The 15,948-nt window shown below is 38.1% G+C and overlaps 10 protein-coding genes across 10 annotated transcripts; 4 read left to right on the top strand and 6 right to left on the bottom strand.

Annotated features, from left to right (window-relative positions):
- Positions 1 to 203: 203 nt before the first annotated feature.
- PRCAT00004769001 (uncharacterized protein) lies at positions 204 to 1,526 on the top strand (the record flags this gene model as incomplete). The annotated part of the gene is made up of 1 exon (XM_062954789.1): positions 204 to 1,526. The coding sequence occupies one exon, from the start codon at positions 204 to 206 to the stop codon at positions 1,524 to 1,526; it is 1,323 nt and encodes a 440-aa protein (XP_062811456.1).
- Positions 1,527 to 1,630: 104 nt separating this feature from the next.
- On the bottom strand, positions 1,631 to 3,139 carry PRCAT00004768001 (Hsp90 cochaperone; the record flags this gene model as incomplete). The annotated part of the gene is made up of 1 exon (XM_062954786.1): positions 1,631 to 3,139. One exon carries the CDS (start codon positions 3,137 to 3,139, stop codon positions 1,631 to 1,633), a length of 1,509 nt encoding a protein of 502 aa, XP_062811455.1.
- A 50-nt stretch (positions 3,140 to 3,189) lies between these two features.
- PRCAT00004767001 (2-(3-amino-3-carboxypropyl)histidine synthase) lies at positions 3,190 to 4,554 on the top strand (the record flags this gene model as incomplete). Its single annotated transcript, XM_062954785.1, has 1 exon — positions 3,190 to 4,554. One exon carries the CDS (start codon positions 3,190 to 3,192, stop codon positions 4,552 to 4,554), a length of 1,365 nt encoding a protein of 454 aa, XP_062811454.1.
- A 27-nt stretch (positions 4,555 to 4,581) lies between these two features.
- On the bottom strand, positions 4,582 to 6,930 carry PRCAT00004766001 (Golgi transport complex subunit; the record flags this gene model as incomplete). The annotated part of the gene is made up of 1 exon (XM_062954784.1): positions 4,582 to 6,930. One exon carries the CDS (start codon positions 6,928 to 6,930, stop codon positions 4,582 to 4,584), a length of 2,349 nt encoding a protein of 782 aa, XP_062811453.1.
- Positions 6,931 to 7,296: 366 nt separating this feature from the next.
- PRCAT00004765001 (uncharacterized protein) lies at positions 7,297 to 9,033 on the bottom strand (the record flags this gene model as incomplete). Its single annotated transcript, XM_062954783.1, has 1 exon — positions 7,297 to 9,033. One exon carries the CDS (start codon positions 9,031 to 9,033, stop codon positions 7,297 to 7,299), a length of 1,737 nt encoding a protein of 578 aa, XP_062811452.1.
- Positions 9,034 to 10,591: 1,558 nt separating this feature from the next.
- PRCAT00004764001 (uncharacterized protein) lies at positions 10,592 to 10,888 on the top strand (the record flags this gene model as incomplete). The annotated part of the gene is made up of 1 exon (XM_062954782.1): positions 10,592 to 10,888. One exon carries the CDS (start codon positions 10,592 to 10,594, stop codon positions 10,886 to 10,888), a length of 297 nt encoding a protein of 98 aa, XP_062811451.1.
- A 174-nt stretch (positions 10,889 to 11,062) lies between these two features.
- Positions 11,063 to 12,322, bottom strand: OYE32 (Oye32p; the record flags this gene model as incomplete). The annotated part of the gene is made up of 1 exon (XM_062954781.1): positions 11,063 to 12,322. The coding sequence occupies one exon, from the start codon at positions 12,320 to 12,322 to the stop codon at positions 11,063 to 11,065; it is 1,260 nt and encodes a 419-aa protein (XP_062811450.1).
- Positions 12,323 to 13,042: 720 nt separating this feature from the next.
- PRCAT00004762001 (uncharacterized protein) lies at positions 13,043 to 13,621 on the bottom strand (the record flags this gene model as incomplete). The annotated part of the gene is made up of 1 exon (XM_062954780.1): positions 13,043 to 13,621. The coding sequence occupies one exon, from the start codon at positions 13,619 to 13,621 to the stop codon at positions 13,043 to 13,045; it is 579 nt and encodes a 192-aa protein (XP_062811449.1).
- A 166-nt stretch (positions 13,622 to 13,787) lies between these two features.
- PRCAT00004761001 (uncharacterized protein) lies at positions 13,788 to 14,402 on the top strand (the record flags this gene model as incomplete). Its single annotated transcript, XM_062954779.1, has 1 exon — positions 13,788 to 14,402. One exon carries the CDS (start codon positions 13,788 to 13,790, stop codon positions 14,400 to 14,402), a length of 615 nt encoding a protein of 204 aa, XP_062811448.1.
- A 996-nt stretch (positions 14,403 to 15,398) lies between these two features.
- PRCAT00004760001 (uncharacterized protein) lies at positions 15,399 to 15,776 on the bottom strand (the record flags this gene model as incomplete). Its single annotated transcript, XM_062954778.1, has 1 exon — positions 15,399 to 15,776. One exon carries the CDS (start codon positions 15,774 to 15,776, stop codon positions 15,399 to 15,401), a length of 378 nt encoding a protein of 125 aa, XP_062811447.1.
- Between the last annotated feature and the right edge of the window lie 172 nt (positions 15,777 to 15,948).

Raw genomic sequence — 15,948 nt, 5'->3', positions numbered from 1 at the left:
CCTCTAATAGAAGAATATGGTCTCTATAAATTGAAATTATCGACTACACTTATCAATTCATCTGCTTTAGGTCATTTGAGCTCTCAAGACTTCAAGAAGGAACTCCTTTGAATCCAGACCATGAAATTTCGCAGTCTCTAAGTGTTAAAAAATAAGAGACCGAGGTGTGAAACTAATTATAATATATTCTAAACTATCTTAAGATGAGTAGCTTGGCGAAGTCTCGGGTGCAAACAGTATCCTCTTTAAAGAGAATCGTTGGTAGAGGGTTACTGAAGTCAACAGCTAATACCGTTCTTTTGGCTTATGTATATATTGTATTGCCTAAGTTATTCAAACGCATTCATAGGGATGTTAAAGGAAAAAGGTATGATAGAATTTGGTCCGATATTACTCGAACTCTCATTAAAGCACTTGAATTCCTGAAGTTTCCCATGTCAATGGGAAGGATTGTTGCAATGTTAAACATTTTAACTCCTGTTGTTGAAAAGGTGTTAAAACGAAGAAATGTTGCTAATCCTCTATTAGCTACGGCAATTGCTGGTTTCATATCGTCCATGGTTAATTATCCACTATTTCAGCGGCATATAACAAAGTACGGAAGAATTCATTCTTTGGACTTTACGTTAATATTGGTTGTTAGGGCGTTAGATACCGTTATTTCTTCAAGTGTTCAATCAATACTCAGCAAACGGCCAAAGAGATATAATATTCATTTATTCGGAGACGAGCTTCTATTTATTGTCTCTTCGGCATTAATAATGCATGCGTGGACATTTCGTCCTGAGAAATTACCGCCAGCTTATCTGCGTTGGATCACATCGGCTGCTAATATGGATGATGATATAATTAACTTCTTTAGAAGCTTCGAACAAAAAAGATGTAAGTATGGAGAAGAGTGCCCTGATGAGGATATTTTTAGAGATTTTTGCAAGAAGTACGGCAAAGATCCCGAGTTGGGAGATACTAAATCGAAGGAGCCCGTACCTTGTGAGATTTATCATGGGTTTTCAAGTAAAAGCTGCGAGCTTAATGCTCTTGTGAGGTTTGTAAGAGGTTTTAAATTTGCAGCTAGGCTTTATGGATCAATAAACTTGATAATGTGGCTAGTTAGACGTGGTAGTCCTAAACCATATATCATCAATACGGTAAGGTCATCAGCATTTTTGGGCTCATTTATAACACTAATGTGGTATGTATTCTGTATGGTGCGATCAAGGTTAAGTAAGCTTTTCCCTAACGTATCTCCTAACTTCTGGGAACGCTTAGCTCCACAGATTGGAGCATATGCTACGGGCTTCAGCTGCTTCGTTGAAAGTGGCCAAAGGCGCAAAGAATTGGCTTTATTTGTCGCTCCAAAAGCTTTGGGTACTCTTGTCCCAGTGAAAAATGACAATTTCCATTTCCAAATCGAGAACTTAGCTTTCAGCCTTAGCTTTGCTATTTTGGTATCTTATGCAAGGCAGGATCCATCGAAAGTAAGGGGCCTTTTAGGCAAAGCCTTACGTGTTATATTCGCATCTTGAATAATATATATATATGTCATTTATAACTTGTTAAGATTATTTATTGGCACATGTTTATTAAAATTATCTTTAAAATATATACTGAGTGTAAACCTTTATGCTAATTATGTATCTTGCAAAGACTGGTACATTTGTTCGGCCATATTTTCCGTATCTAAGATGGACATAGCAACCATATCATCTTCATCATCGCTAGATGTTGACAGATCTTCTGAGCCAGGCTTTTCGAAGGTAATATCCAGCTTTTTGATCGAATCATATGAGTTCTTTAAATCATGAGCTAATTTCCTAATCATACCTTCCGAGACAGAATCACTTATGAGCCAAGAGCATAAATCTTCGAGCCATATCTTATCATACACATAATAGACGTCGTGGTACCGAAATAACTCCTTCAACTCCAACAAGCTCTTTATTACTAGTCGTTTACCTCCTCTCAAGTTATAGTAAACATCATCCCAGACCTTCGATATCAATTTGAAATTTCTATGCAATGGATACGAAAGTGCTCTTCTGAAACAAGTTATCGAAGCTACCTTCAAGAGACTTTCACTCAATCCTTCATTATAAATGACAAGTAGCGAATCAAGGAAAGAAAATTGGGGCACCAACTTTCCGATTGTCCAAGCACTCTCTATGTTATGGTCCCCTTCTGTTTCTCGTAAGTCAAAATGAAAAGCAAACAAAAGTGTGACTAGCAATGCCATCAATTCAGGAACATACAGATTTTCAACGATATAAGATTTTCTAGGAAGGTTAATCATCAACTCTTGCTCCTTCTTTGTAAATTCCACGTGCATCAACTCTTTTTGATCATCTGGTAGCTCTTGTTGGCTCTTATACCATTTCAAAAACAGCTTTGTAATGGGAGATCTCCACTCGAGTAATGACTTGTATACATTTTCTTCATCAGCTGGAGGATATTTCTCCATTATGTACTCCGATGCATAGTACTCTGGATCAAATTTTAAATTTTCTTTTATCAATCTTTCAATGATTCTATCACTTGGTGGCGTACCTTCTGGGTCACCCAACTCATTTATGTCATTACCATTAACTAAGGAAAGCCCAACTATCTTGCTATACCCGTTATTGAAGCCATAAGATATGTCGGAAATCAGGATAGACTCCTGTTCTGGCATTGTTTGCGAAACCTCCCAGTTAAAATGCTCTCCCTCCTCAAGATCCTTCTCTAAAAGTGTCTGATCTTTAGTAACATCATTTTTGACGTCTAGCTCTTCGATCAATGGCTTCGCCTTGGGGTCGACTTGAGTATTTGCTTCTTTAACTTCTGAATGTGATTCACTTACAGTTGATCTTGAGAGTAGTTTTGAAACCAAATCTAGGTCAGGAAACGTTTCACCTCTGATCGCCTTAGGAATTTTCACTTTGATGCATTCATCAGTAGCGTCGTATGAAGCATTTGCTCTTTCGTCATCAACGCAAGCTCGGGGAAGTCTCAATCTAAGGTAATATGGCAGTAGGGAAAAGACAAATAACTCATCTTGAACAATCATTTCAATGTTTTTTGCATTGAATCGAATATGCGATACCTTTATTGATATGAAGATGAACTCATCATCTTGATCTATGGTGAAGAAAGGGGTAAGCATCCTTAAAAGATCAAATTATCACTCTAAAAGAGTTTGTATGAGATGAATTGATGCATTTCTTGACACGAGCCGCACGATGGAAAATTATATTTAAGATCATTTCAGCAGAAGTTGGACCAGATAAAGCTCATTACATTAAAATGCCAGATAGTAGGCCAGAGGCAGAGAATACTACGATAAATAAGGAGAAAAGGTTTCCTCGTAGGAGGTTTGTGGGGAAGAAGTTGAGTTCAGACCTGGGAGATGGCACAGCCCTTGTTAAATCATCTCATCGGAGGCATGTTGGAAGAGCTGTGAATCAGGTCCCAGATGAAATATTGAATGACGAGAGTCTCAACGAAGCCTTGAGGTTGTTGCCACTGAATTATAATTTTGAAATACATAAGACAGTTTGGAACATCAAGAAGCAAAATGCAAAAAGAGTAGCATTACAAATGCCAGAGGGCTTATTAATTTATTCATTAATTATATCAGATATATTAGAACAGTTTTGTGGAGTGGAAACAGTGGTGATGGGGGATGTTTCGTATGGAGCTTGTTGTATTGATGACTACACGGCGAGGGCATTAGGTTGCGACTTTATTGTACACTATGCTCACTCATGCTTGGTGCCTATTGATATAACTGCTATCAAAGTATTGTATGTCTTTGTCACTATAAATATCGACGAAAACCATTTACTCAACACCTTGAAAAGGAACTTTGACAAAGAATCACATCTAGCTGCATTTGGAACTATTCAGTTTAATCCCACTATCCATAGCGTTAAAGCTAAGCTTGAGCACGATGAAGAACACCCGATCTTTATAACCGCACCACAATCCATGCCCTTATCGAAAGGCGAAGTTTTAGGCTGCACTTCTGCCAGAATGAATAAAGACCAAATCAACGCGATGGTGTACGTTGGTGATGGAAGATTTCACCTTGAAAGTGCAATGATTCATAATCCAGAGATCCCAGCCTTCAGATACGATCCGTATTCGAGAAAGTTTACTAGAGAACGTTATGATCAGAAACAAATGATAAAAGTTAGGGAAGATGCAATAAGCGTAGCTAAGAAGGCTAAAAAAATCGGTTTGATTTTAGGTGCCTTAGGAAGGCAAGGGAATCCAACAACTTTGGATAATATCGAGAATGCATTAAATCAAAGAGGCATTGAAGTGATAAAGATAATTCTTAGTGAGATTTTCCCCCAAAAAATCGCTATGTTTGATGATATAGACGCATTTGTACAAGTAGCTTGTCCCAGGTTATCAATTGATTGGGGTTATGCCTTCGATAAGCCTCTTTTGACGCCATATGAAGTCATGGTTATGCTTGATCTTGATCAAAAATGGCGTCAAGACTATTATCCTATGGATTACTATTCAAAAGATGGATACGGTAGAGGAAAAATTCCCAGCCATACATTATAACGTATATATGCATAAAGATGAAATATTTCATGACTCCAACTTCAATTGATCCTCAGATCTCAAGAAATCTTCTTCAACTCCTAATAATGTCGCAACTTCCATAACAGACCATGTCAACAGGGTCTGTAAGTATTCCTCTGATATCAAATTAAAGCATTTATAGAATTTAGTGAACCTCATGGATGACTCAGAAGTCACATTATTCACCACAAGAGGTGAATTTACCTTCATTAATGAGTCCTGGACCTTTATTAATGCGTTTGGCAAAAATTCCTGAACAATTTGATTTATCTCATCTATTTTATCTTTGGTGAACAATTTATTTTGGGTTATTGGCTCATAAATGGAAACATCAAAGAAGTCATCCGTAAGAGGGCAAATCATGCAAATGACGTTATAGAGATCGTAAATACCGCATTCTTTAATAATATTAGTAAATTGAAGATCTGTTAGTTCTTCTGTCAATTTGTCCATCGTTTCACTAATTTCCAAAACTTTATCATTAAATTGAGCAAGTGGCATTATTCTCGAAATAACGAAATCTAAGAAGTTCTCCTTGATTATCAAAGAGTCCCTCTTATTTCCAAAGAGCTTGTTGCTCTCAACATGATGATAGAATATTCCAATTGGACGGTCAACTATTAATTTTATCAATTTTTGATTACTATCAGGAGGAAAGTTGAGTAACGTGTCCGTGGTCGACTGTTCGATTAATGGTATGATTTCAGAATAGAATTCCATTGTCCATTCTGGCGGCTGCAAGTCCAAATTCAACTCTAATTGAGCCAGGTTACTTGCCTCAATCGTTGCCAACCTATTGCCGATAGTATTGATAATTTTGTCTTGAGTCAAACCAACCAATTCGTTGATCGAAGCGAGTATTGCACTAGTATTTTTCAATTGCTTAGAGAGCATGAAAAAGTAGAGCTCCAATAAATTGTCAATCGAATATATTGTTGCCAATTTGGTTTCTGACGAAATAGTTTGTTCGACCCTTGATTTGATTGGTCTAGATAACGATTTTAGAGTATTTTCAACAATCTCTCCGATTATATCCTTGAATTCTTCTTGCTCTTGATCGCCACCAAGATCATCAATGGTGAATATGCTGATGATTGTCTCAGATTCATTAACCACTACTGAATGAACGTATGCCAATAGGTCTCCAATAAAACGTACCGGATCATGAGATGCCACAAATATAGGTCTAGGAGAATCATAGCTCGAAAAGTTATCACCAGATGATAGTTCCAAATTTCCATTAACCTGATTCATGAATTCCTCCACTAGCTGTTTAGCCCTGGACTTCGTGAAGTTATCGACAACAACATTGAAGTAATTCAATCTCCCCTTGAGGTATTTTAAGCATTTATGTAAAGTCACTGTTCTCAGTTTAGTGTTTAAAGAATAAAGATTGCTCAAAGTTCTATTAGTATATGTTACAATTCTTTCCACAGCCTTATCTATCAGTTGATTGATTTTAGACATCACCTTAACTCCAAGTTGAGTGTTATCAACTGAAAGTAATATTGAACAGTTTTCGTTGACCTGCTCTGCTTTTTTTAATGTTGAAAAGAATTCATCATTGATATCACCACTCTTCAATACATATTCTTCATATTCGTTAAGAGAAAACTGTTTTCCAAAATTGACTAGAAGGCTTTTTTTCAAGCTAATAATCTTTCTTTGTCTATCAAGCTCCTTAACTTCGACATTAAAACTTTTAGAACTTTCATAGTTCTTGTTGATCTTTTCATTCGTAAGATTATTCAAACTGTTTAGACTCTTCAATTTCTCTTCAAATGACTTAAATAGTTCGACTGCAGGCTGATATTCTTTCAAAATCTTACTCTTGTTATCCAAAAGACTACTCTCCAATCTTCCACGTAGTTTCTTTCTAGCCATCGACCCAACGACCCCAGGTTCAATAAGCTCATCTATCTCCTCCGCAGTTCCCGGGAATTCTTCCTCCAAATTGATGAAGAGCTCTCTAAGCTGAGAATCGCTGAGTGAATTGTTAAGTACTCTAGAAAGTCTGATAGATAAACTGCTAGATTTAGGCACTCCATCTTCCTCAGCCACGTCTGCTGATTCATCTTCATTGGACTCCTTTTCTATTACCCCCAAGGACAAGTTAGCATACTTTTCTGCTAAATTTTCACCATTATAATTATCAAGGTCATCATTGTTTACCTCAATGCCTTCTTCTTCTGTCTCTTTTTCGTCAAAATTAAGAAAGTTCTTCGTTAAACTATTGAACGACGTAAATCTTTTGCCTAAATTTTCAATGTTAGACGATATAGGTAGAGACAAAGCAGGTTGAGGTTGCGGCAAATCAACAGTCTCCAGAAATGAGTCAAGATCTATGAAGTCCATCGTTCCACTCTATCAACCTTCTTCATTCAACGTCTCTTTTTGCTTATTATATGGAAGATAAAATTCGGTTTAGTGTTACTATCGATGTCGACCTCATAATTTTTCAGAGCCTACTCTCTAGAATACCCTACAATGATCACTATAACATCATAAATCTCATTATACCCATAGAAAGGAAGAAATCACTAAATATAACCGGTGGTACGTAAATAAAAATAGAACTAAAGAAATATATCCCTTCAGCTGGCTGCTCAGGGTATAGTATAAGTAAAAGGTAGCGAAAAAGAAGTAGAATGAAATAATAAATACTCTGTTTGCCGTGGAATTGATATTACAGAGGCTGGTAAATCGAAATGTGCACGGCAGCTAAGTTAATAAATCATTTATACTCACACTGACTCTTGTACTTTGCTTGTGTTCGGCTCCATTTCGAACAGGAGAGTCGTCGCTAACTCCAGCAGCAAGCAAAATAGACAGTATTCCATCTGAGCTATCATTGATAGAGCGATTTGAGGAATCAGAAGTTGCAATGTAGTTGTTTTGCCTCAATGAATTACGATTATTTTCATCGACTGAAATAGGGGAAACTTGATTTGAGTTGCTGAGTGATTGTAGACACTTAGAGGCATTGACTATATCAACCATGTCACTATAAGACATATGCCTAGAATTGGACGAGGGACTGATATTGGAGGTTAGCCGGTTTAAAGGAGTAGCGGGTTCAAGCATACGTGGCTTTGTATTGGGTGTAGCAACGATAAAGCCCCCAATAGAGTCATTGAACTGGGTGGGACTTGTGGCCGGAGTTGCGACTGAAGGCACAAGAGGCGGTGCCAACAGAGGAAGCGATGTTTGAGCTAAGACATGATTCTCCTTTTCGCCCAGTAATAGCTTATTTCTCTTCTCATGTTTCCGGCTATTCTTATTAGCTTTCGAATGCTTTTTAATCTTGCTATGGCCAGCAGTAGCAAGACCACTCACATTAGAGTCAAGGATAATCCGTGGCTCCAGTGCATTGAAAGTGCTCTCTTCAGGTACAGCAACAGCGACACCAGTAGCCTCATCGAGCCTCAATTCCCCAAATCCCTTATCATTCGGATTTAGACAGTAATCTGGGAAATCAATTCCAAATAGTGGGATTAACTCGTACCTAATATGATAACAGAATCTTCTCGCCAAGATTCGGCACAAATCGAAGGGCAACCATGTTCCTTGAATCTTCAAGAACCCACCTCTAATTCTCTTAATATGTTGATGATACTGTCTTGGAGTTGACTCTAATAACTTCACTATATCAGCCTTTGCATGGCTTTTTATATAGTCAGCACTCATTGAAGCCTTCCATACACCGGTCAAATGAACAAAGCCAGTTTCATAGTCCCAAATAACCCAATGGTTGTTGATTGGATACTGGAAAACAGTTAAGTAATGCCTTGTTGGATCTATAGTGGAAGTGGTGTACCTCTTAATTTCTACCAGAGGATATATGATTTCTTTCAATAAGTTGAACTTGTCAATAGGAATAAATGACAGAGTGGTAGGAGTCAATTTCTGAATAGGATAGTTTATCTTCAGAGTGTCATTGGGTCCACTAGCTGACCCCCCTGACTCCCCTGACCCCCCTGACGCACTAGATCCTAATCCCCCTGTCAGCCCCATCTTCCGTGAAGACCTATGCTCTGAAGAACCACTAGATCTATTGGAATTAGTGACCAGTGCAGTCAATTGTGGTCCAATCCCAGAATGATTAGATGTAATAATCTGGTTGGAATGGAACTTGCCTATCATGGGCAACGATTTAGTCTTTCTCTTAGAATTGTAGTGGATATGTGAATATCCGGGTTTCTGTTGGCTATAGACCTGCTGGTTGTAGCCTCCGTAATGCTCTCCCAGTGGAATCATAGGCTGTTGTATGCTCCCATACTGCTGCGTATGCGTCATAGGAAACGGTTGCAGCTGTTGGTACAACACTGGAGATAACTCTTGATCTATATGCCCTGATTGTTGAATTGTAATTGGTTCTGATTTGAATAACGGAGGTAACAGCTGTCTTTGACCATTAGCGAAGCCATTGACGGCGAATGGAATCATATGGGGCAACATCTTTGCCTTTTCCGCCTATTTGGCCCACAAGGAGTAGGGACTGCCTAATGAGCTTATAGAAAACGAAGAAGTAGAAGAATGTTAAGAAGAAGAAGAACAAGAATAAGAAGATAAAAAAGAAGTATTAAAATCTTTTATTCAATGAAGTTAGGTGTGTGTTCTGAAATACAATACTAAAAAGGGTTCAAGTTCACTTGAGAGTATGTAAGCTGAATGTGCCCTGGGACTAGATCAAATTGTCAAGCAGATACGTTTCCCAGCCACTACTATACACAGTGCCACGACTAGGGGGAGTGTCACCAAAAAAGTCCACTATAACGTCACCAGTCCCCTATCTTAGCTCTTGGTAAAGTCTTGGTAGCAGTTAATCATCCCATGTTCATTGGCATGAGAGGTAAACCTCTTCTACTCGTGATTGGTTAAAATTGACAGGCTAGATCACCATACGAATAACGTAACGTCCAGGTTAGTAAAGTGCATAGTACATGCTTATCTTGTCTTCTGCGTGCCTTCAGCTTGCTATCTGTTACTGTATAGTGATTTCTTTGCTCTATTGTTAAAGACGGTATTGTAGTGAATGCCAAACATAGAGATACGTTAGAAGAGGTCAATGACAGCGAAGAGGGGCGCAAACATACCTAAGATAGTCTTTATTTGAGGGTATATAGGTAATAATAGCGTTAGAATCGCCGATCAAATGACGCAGATATGGAACTGAAATCGTCTGACGTAGCTAGCAGAAAGACGAGGACTTCAAAAGAACGTGTTGAGGTTAGCGATAGACGATGTAAAAAGAAAACAGCAACAAAGTAGAGATATGAGGAGAGAGACAAAGATAGAGCAGAGCCACTTGTTACCTTTGTTTGTAATAATAAGGGGCAGAACCATCTTTCGCACCCAAGGAGCCAATATTTTTCCAAATTTGGGAACGACAATAGCCCATGTGCAAATAGCTGGATCGTACGACTACAGACTTGGTTGTGCAGAATATGAGTAGATTTAGTCATCGCCAAGACGCCTGGATTATTATATGATCCCGTCAATTGTGCTCAGTCAGATAGGTAAGTCCCGTTTAACTATTATGCTTGAGATCCATTGTAGCGAGGGATAAACCATTCGAGGATCGGCAAATATTAGGGAGAGGTCCGAAGGGGCAGTGATACTTAATTCAGGGCACTTTATAGTTCTTGGACAAGCTTCTATCTTCCACAGCCACCGAAGGGCTTATCATCGGAGTGAAGGAAAGGTTTTTGTTAGCCGAGTTTTTTTTTTTCATCTCTACTACTTGCCCTAAGTCCCTACTTTGTTAACAGCTCAGTGCTAACCTGAACCAAGTGAATTTATATATCTCAGCTTCTTTCGTAATTGTACCGCAGAAGTCAGGAGCGAACTCTACTAACGTAGTTGAAGAGACTCGCTACACTTCGCCACACTTCGCCACAAGATCTTCGCTCATCTTGGCCCGGCCCAGTGACTCTTGAAATACTCTCACCGTATTAGTGATGCCTCCTGTAAATTTTCGTGCAGGCTACAGGTAAATCTATAATATCAGGCAATAATGGCACTTACCCATAAAATGAATCAAGTTGTATATAAATATACCAATAGATATGCCTACTGTTCATTCAAAGCCATGTACATGGGAGTAGGTCCCCGTACATTGCCTCAAAACTACCGAAGAGCGTATTCTAATCACCCAAGCATCCCCACCAAAGAGACCAAAGAGACTAAAGAACAAGACGAGCGAAAACAACAGAGAAACGACCAAGAAGAGGAGGGAATGAATAACCAAAAGGAAAATAAGCACGTAAGTAACAGGAGACAGAGATACATACAAGCAAGCAAGATTTACTAACTTTCGAAGAGCAATATATATCGTCAATTTGGCAAGCCTTTTACCAAAGTTTGTTTGATTTCAATAGGAACTTATTATGCATTGCTAGGGTTGAGAGACGCTCTTGATGAAGAATGAGTATCATAAATCGCACATAGTTTTACTTATATAAATATATGTTGTATCTACTTCAATCTAAGGATTTGCATCTTGTCTTTTAATGAGTTCCACTATGCCCTCCCTTTTAGGATAGAATGGCCAGAAATATTCAGGAATTTGGTGAATCTTGACATTCAATTCATCTGCCCACTCCCAGACTAAGCTAGGAGATTTCAAGAACCCTTTCCCAATTGCAACAAGGTCGAAATAACCTTCCTCGATCATTCTATTCGTTTCCTTTGGATCATTTAATCCACCAACACAAGAAATAATAGCGGAATCACCCACAGCTTTTTTCACTTCACGAGCAAGCTCTGCATTAAAGGCAACAGTCCCCCTTCTATCCTGTTTGTAGTCATTACCCCCGGATGAGATGTCAATGATATCGATGCCCTTTTCAGCGACAATTTTCGCCAACTTCTTCGAATCTTCTACTTTCCAAGACTCGGGATCGCTTTCAGCGTTATCGCTAGCAGAAATTCTAAGCATGAGAAGCACATCTTTTGAGATACTTGATTTAATCTCGTCAATAACTTCACTCAAGAACCTAAGTCTATTCTCAAATGAACCACCATATTCGTCGGTCCTCTTGTTTGATATACTACTCAAAAATTCATTAATTAGATAGCCGTGAGCACCATGTATCTCTACTGCATCAAAACCAGCTATCTCTACGGCTCTCTTTGCGGCTAAACCGAAAGCTTTCACTGTTCTCTTTATCTCATCCTTACTCATTTCCTTTGGCGTTAAATAGTTGCCTTTGGGTCTAAATTTAATTGCACTCGGTGCAACGACATCGTTTGGCCATCCACCTACTGACTCATCTGCTATTTGCTCCAAATGAACCCAAAGTGGCTGACCACTGGCTTTTCTACCACCGTGCCCCAATTGAATAGCTATTGATTGCTTTTGAGCATGGGAATAGTCAACAATTTCTTTCAACTTTGTAGCCTGCTCATCAGTCCATAATCCCAAGTCATGAGGTGACAAAGCTCCTTCATGTAAGACTGCAGTCGATTCAACGATGGTTAGCCCGGGTCCCTTGGATAAAAAACTTCCATAATGGATTAAGTGGAACGGAGTTGCTTCAAGGTTATCATTTGCAGAGTACATACACATTGGAGAAACTTGGATTCTATTTTGAAATGTAACGTTTTTAACCTTCAATGGCTGAAAAACCTTTGGAAGTGCTGCACCATTCGGCTGAGGATGGAATGCTGTGCCAGCAGGAGTATCAGGTTGCGGCAAATAGTAAGGCACAGCTTTAGAAGTTGGCACCGATGTATTGGCTGACATATTTAATTCTATGAAAATCTGGTTTCTAGGTTTTTAATCTCTATTCTTGATCTTATTCACAACTTTATCGGAGTTTTTATAATCTTTTCAATTATACCTATATACCTGAATCATCAAATGTGTATTAGTAATTATTTTAGAAGGAAGACATCATGTGTAAAGACGTGACATGCTATACATAGTGTCGATGTCGAACCTTGAGCATATTGTAGACATATTAGGTGATAAAAATCTATTTAAAGAGGGCGATGGGGATCTTAAAGCCATAAACTACTATAAAACGTAAGAGCAGGAAGAGAACAGATTAAGTATGATATGATGGAAAAATGACCAGAAAGCATTGTCCAAGTTGTAGTTAGCTTGTATTTGACTATGGAAAGTGGAAGTGTCGATCTACATTTATGTCACATTCTGAATATTTTAAGTCTAAATCTAGTAAAATCTCGACACTGCAGTTTAAATCTTGGTTTTCGGAGCGACATCATCTAAGACTGATATACTTGAGCTATAGGGTTTCTCTCACATAACATATCAAAAAATTCTAGAAGCTTAAATTTAAAGAGAAAAGGGAAAGTCTATGATTGGACCACGGCATTATATTCTTTAGTGTATATTTGATCTATAAATGTAGTAGGACCACTTGACTCCGAATACAGCAGAACCCAGGGTTCGGAGAAGAATATGCATATGATCCGAACTCCAATAATGAGGTGTACTCTTTCATGAGCTAAAATCGGGGTCTTCTGAGTTCCTTTTATCTTGAAAATCGTTTGCATTTTCATCAATATCAAGCATCCGTATTACATCTGGAGGTAACCTATCCTCATACTCCTGATCGTGAATTCTTCGGCCCTCGTCACGGACCTTTTTAGCACCCAGTAGAACCTTATTCCATCCACTCACCTCCTCTTCGGGTTTAAAGGAATCAATCACAGTATTCACTCTACTCCAAAGATTATGTATGGAGTAAAATTCTCTAATTTTAAAATTCTTCTCAACAAGTCGGTTAATTTCGAATAATATTGTGTTCCAACTCTCATCATCTTCACTCTTCGGTCTCTCAGATATATACGTGAAAATCAAATGCTCTCTGATATTCTCAAATATAGACTCACATCCAAATAAGTAAAGACCCCCTGCGATAAGGGGAGTAAATACAAACCCTATAACGCAAATGCCAATCGAATCGTCACGCAGCAGAGGAATATAAGAAACCATTGCCACAATCAAGTAAGTTATTAATGTAACTATCACTGGGTGCTTCATAAAGAATGGAAAAAACATCGTCAAGTATTTCATAGTTAATGACAATTCTTGGGCCCTTCTCTTATGTCAAACTATCCATAGATAAATATAAGTTCAGATAAGCGAGTACTCTCACGTTCTTTAGCACGTGATGTAAGTTTATAGAAAATGCCCTTTGTCGAACTCTTCTAACTGAAAACTTTATAAATAAGATCTTATAATGATATATGTCATACAGCAATTACACTGGAAACTTGATCTAGCAAGCCTTCTTCTAACTGGGCTTGCAGACTTTTATATTGAAGAGCACGTCAATCCAATTGTTATAATATATGCAGCCTTTTGCATTGCAGCTGCTGACTTAATCTTTGCCTTGGCTAAGACAATCATTGTGGATGAAAGATTTAACAAAGTTATTGCTAATATACTCGTTCCTCAATTCATTGAGAAGAGGCCTCTTAGGGAGGTAGATCAGTTTAAAAGAGATGCAAAGATGAATGAGATCTTAGCAGAAGTGAATTTTAAATTAGAGAAGAGGCTCAAGACTAACTACGTATTCCAGAATACGATGCAGATGGTAGATAAGTATAATACATTGATTAGTGAATTTGATGAGAGGTATCAAAGGTATTATAAGAAAGAGCCTATCGAAGCGATCAAGGGATTCGATAAGATGATGTGCATTGCAAGAAATATCACGGAGGAGGACGTGAATTTTCAGTATAGCAATATGTTTAGTTCTGAAACTTATCAGGAGTATTTAAGAAGACCCAATGTCGTAAATGAGGAGCCGATAAATGATAGGCGTACTACTGAAGGAAGGAGACCTACCTGATTTGTGTTGAAGCAAATAAAAGTAAATGTGGATTGTCCGAGCAGTATGTCAAATGCCGACAACTATAGTATAGGGTTTTTCGCCAGACTTCACGATAGGTGGCTATGCATACCTATGAAGGGTGTTAGTTATATAGACAATAGACAATAGATAATATTACAAAATGAGATCGAAGAAGAAATTTTCTGCGCTTTAGCGTTTAATTGAACGTTATACTTGTATCCATCGATTATACCAATGTTACCTCAGCTTTTGAGAACACACTATGGCTTAAAAACAGAAAATGATTAAAAGCGATCTGTGCTGTGTAACTTTATTATCATTCCTCTTTGGTTCATTTATATCAAGAAAGAACTCTTTACTTTTTAAGTACGACGAGAAAAAATTAATCTTCCTTTCTCATGAGTAAAGCATGTATCAATAGACGATCCTCAATTTTCATCAATAGGCTTATGAAAGAAGCAGCAAACTCATATTTTCTGAGGGATTTGCTGAGCTTTGATGGTCTAAACTATTCTTCGATAGGCGAGAAATAGTGCCAAATTCAATTTTGTATCTAGGACTGCACCGGTAAGATAAGGTTTACGACGAAATAAAGCTATCATCTATTTGCATCATTTTAGAATATAATTCTTGTTAACAGTATCGACGAGAGGTTGTCTGAACAGATATACTTTCGACAAAACAATTACTACTGCTCATGATAAATCGCCTCAAGCTGCTCAGCTGTCGATAATAAGTTTCACCTATCACTGGATATGTCTTACCGATATGTCTTACCGATATGTCTTACTGATATGTCTTACCGATATGTGTCTCCAAACTTGGTGATAGCAAAGTTTATTTTTATCGAATTTAATTCCTATTTTCTTTTTTAGTGGTTCTCTTGATTATACCCAGGTTCGCTCAAAACCTTGTCGTATTCTCTATAGCTGGACAATCTTTTGGTATGAAAAGAAAACGGTTCATTCCGGCTCAATCAAATAGATGGAATGTTTAGCAAGGGGTTGCACCATGGGTTGTTTTCTGAGTGATCATTACCCTTTCATTGATTCCCAAAAATCTAATAAGCTTACCTTTCTTTTCTGCGATTAATCGATTCCTTCCTAGGTTATAAAAATTTAAATACAAATCCAAGGTACTGCTAGTCATTGAATTTATTTGGTCAAGAGATATTATTTCTTGAATGTAGCTGGTTTCTCCGGGATACTCTCCGTTATCATTGCAAATAGGCTTATATGAGTTTCCAGAGTCCTCACTACCACCTGCAGCTAACAAACCATTTTTAACCATCCCTCTCTGGCTATCTGTGAGACGATCCATTCTATCGAGCCTCCCATCCATTCTATCGAGCCTCCGATCCATTCTATCCATTCTATCTTCAAGTCGTCTTATATCACTTCTTATCAACGCATATAATTGATTTAAAGCATTGTTCCCAAGATCTATCGATGAAGTCCGGTTTTGGCTATCTCCTTCAATATGTAGATAATTAATAGCTGGCGCAACCAATGAAATATCGCAATCCCTCTGCGCTACGATATCA

Source organism: Priceomyces carsonii (genome assembly GCF_900007245.1).
Source record: "Priceomyces carsonii strain CBS4050 genome assembly, scaffold: Debaryomyces_carsonii_scaffold_5, whole genome shotgun sequence".
Taxonomy (NCBI): domain Eukaryota; kingdom Fungi; phylum Ascomycota; class Pichiomycetes; order Serinales; family Debaryomycetaceae; genus Priceomyces; species Priceomyces carsonii.
The sequence above is the reverse complement of the archived record's forward strand: the minus strand, read 5'-3'. Positions and strand labels throughout refer to the sequence as shown.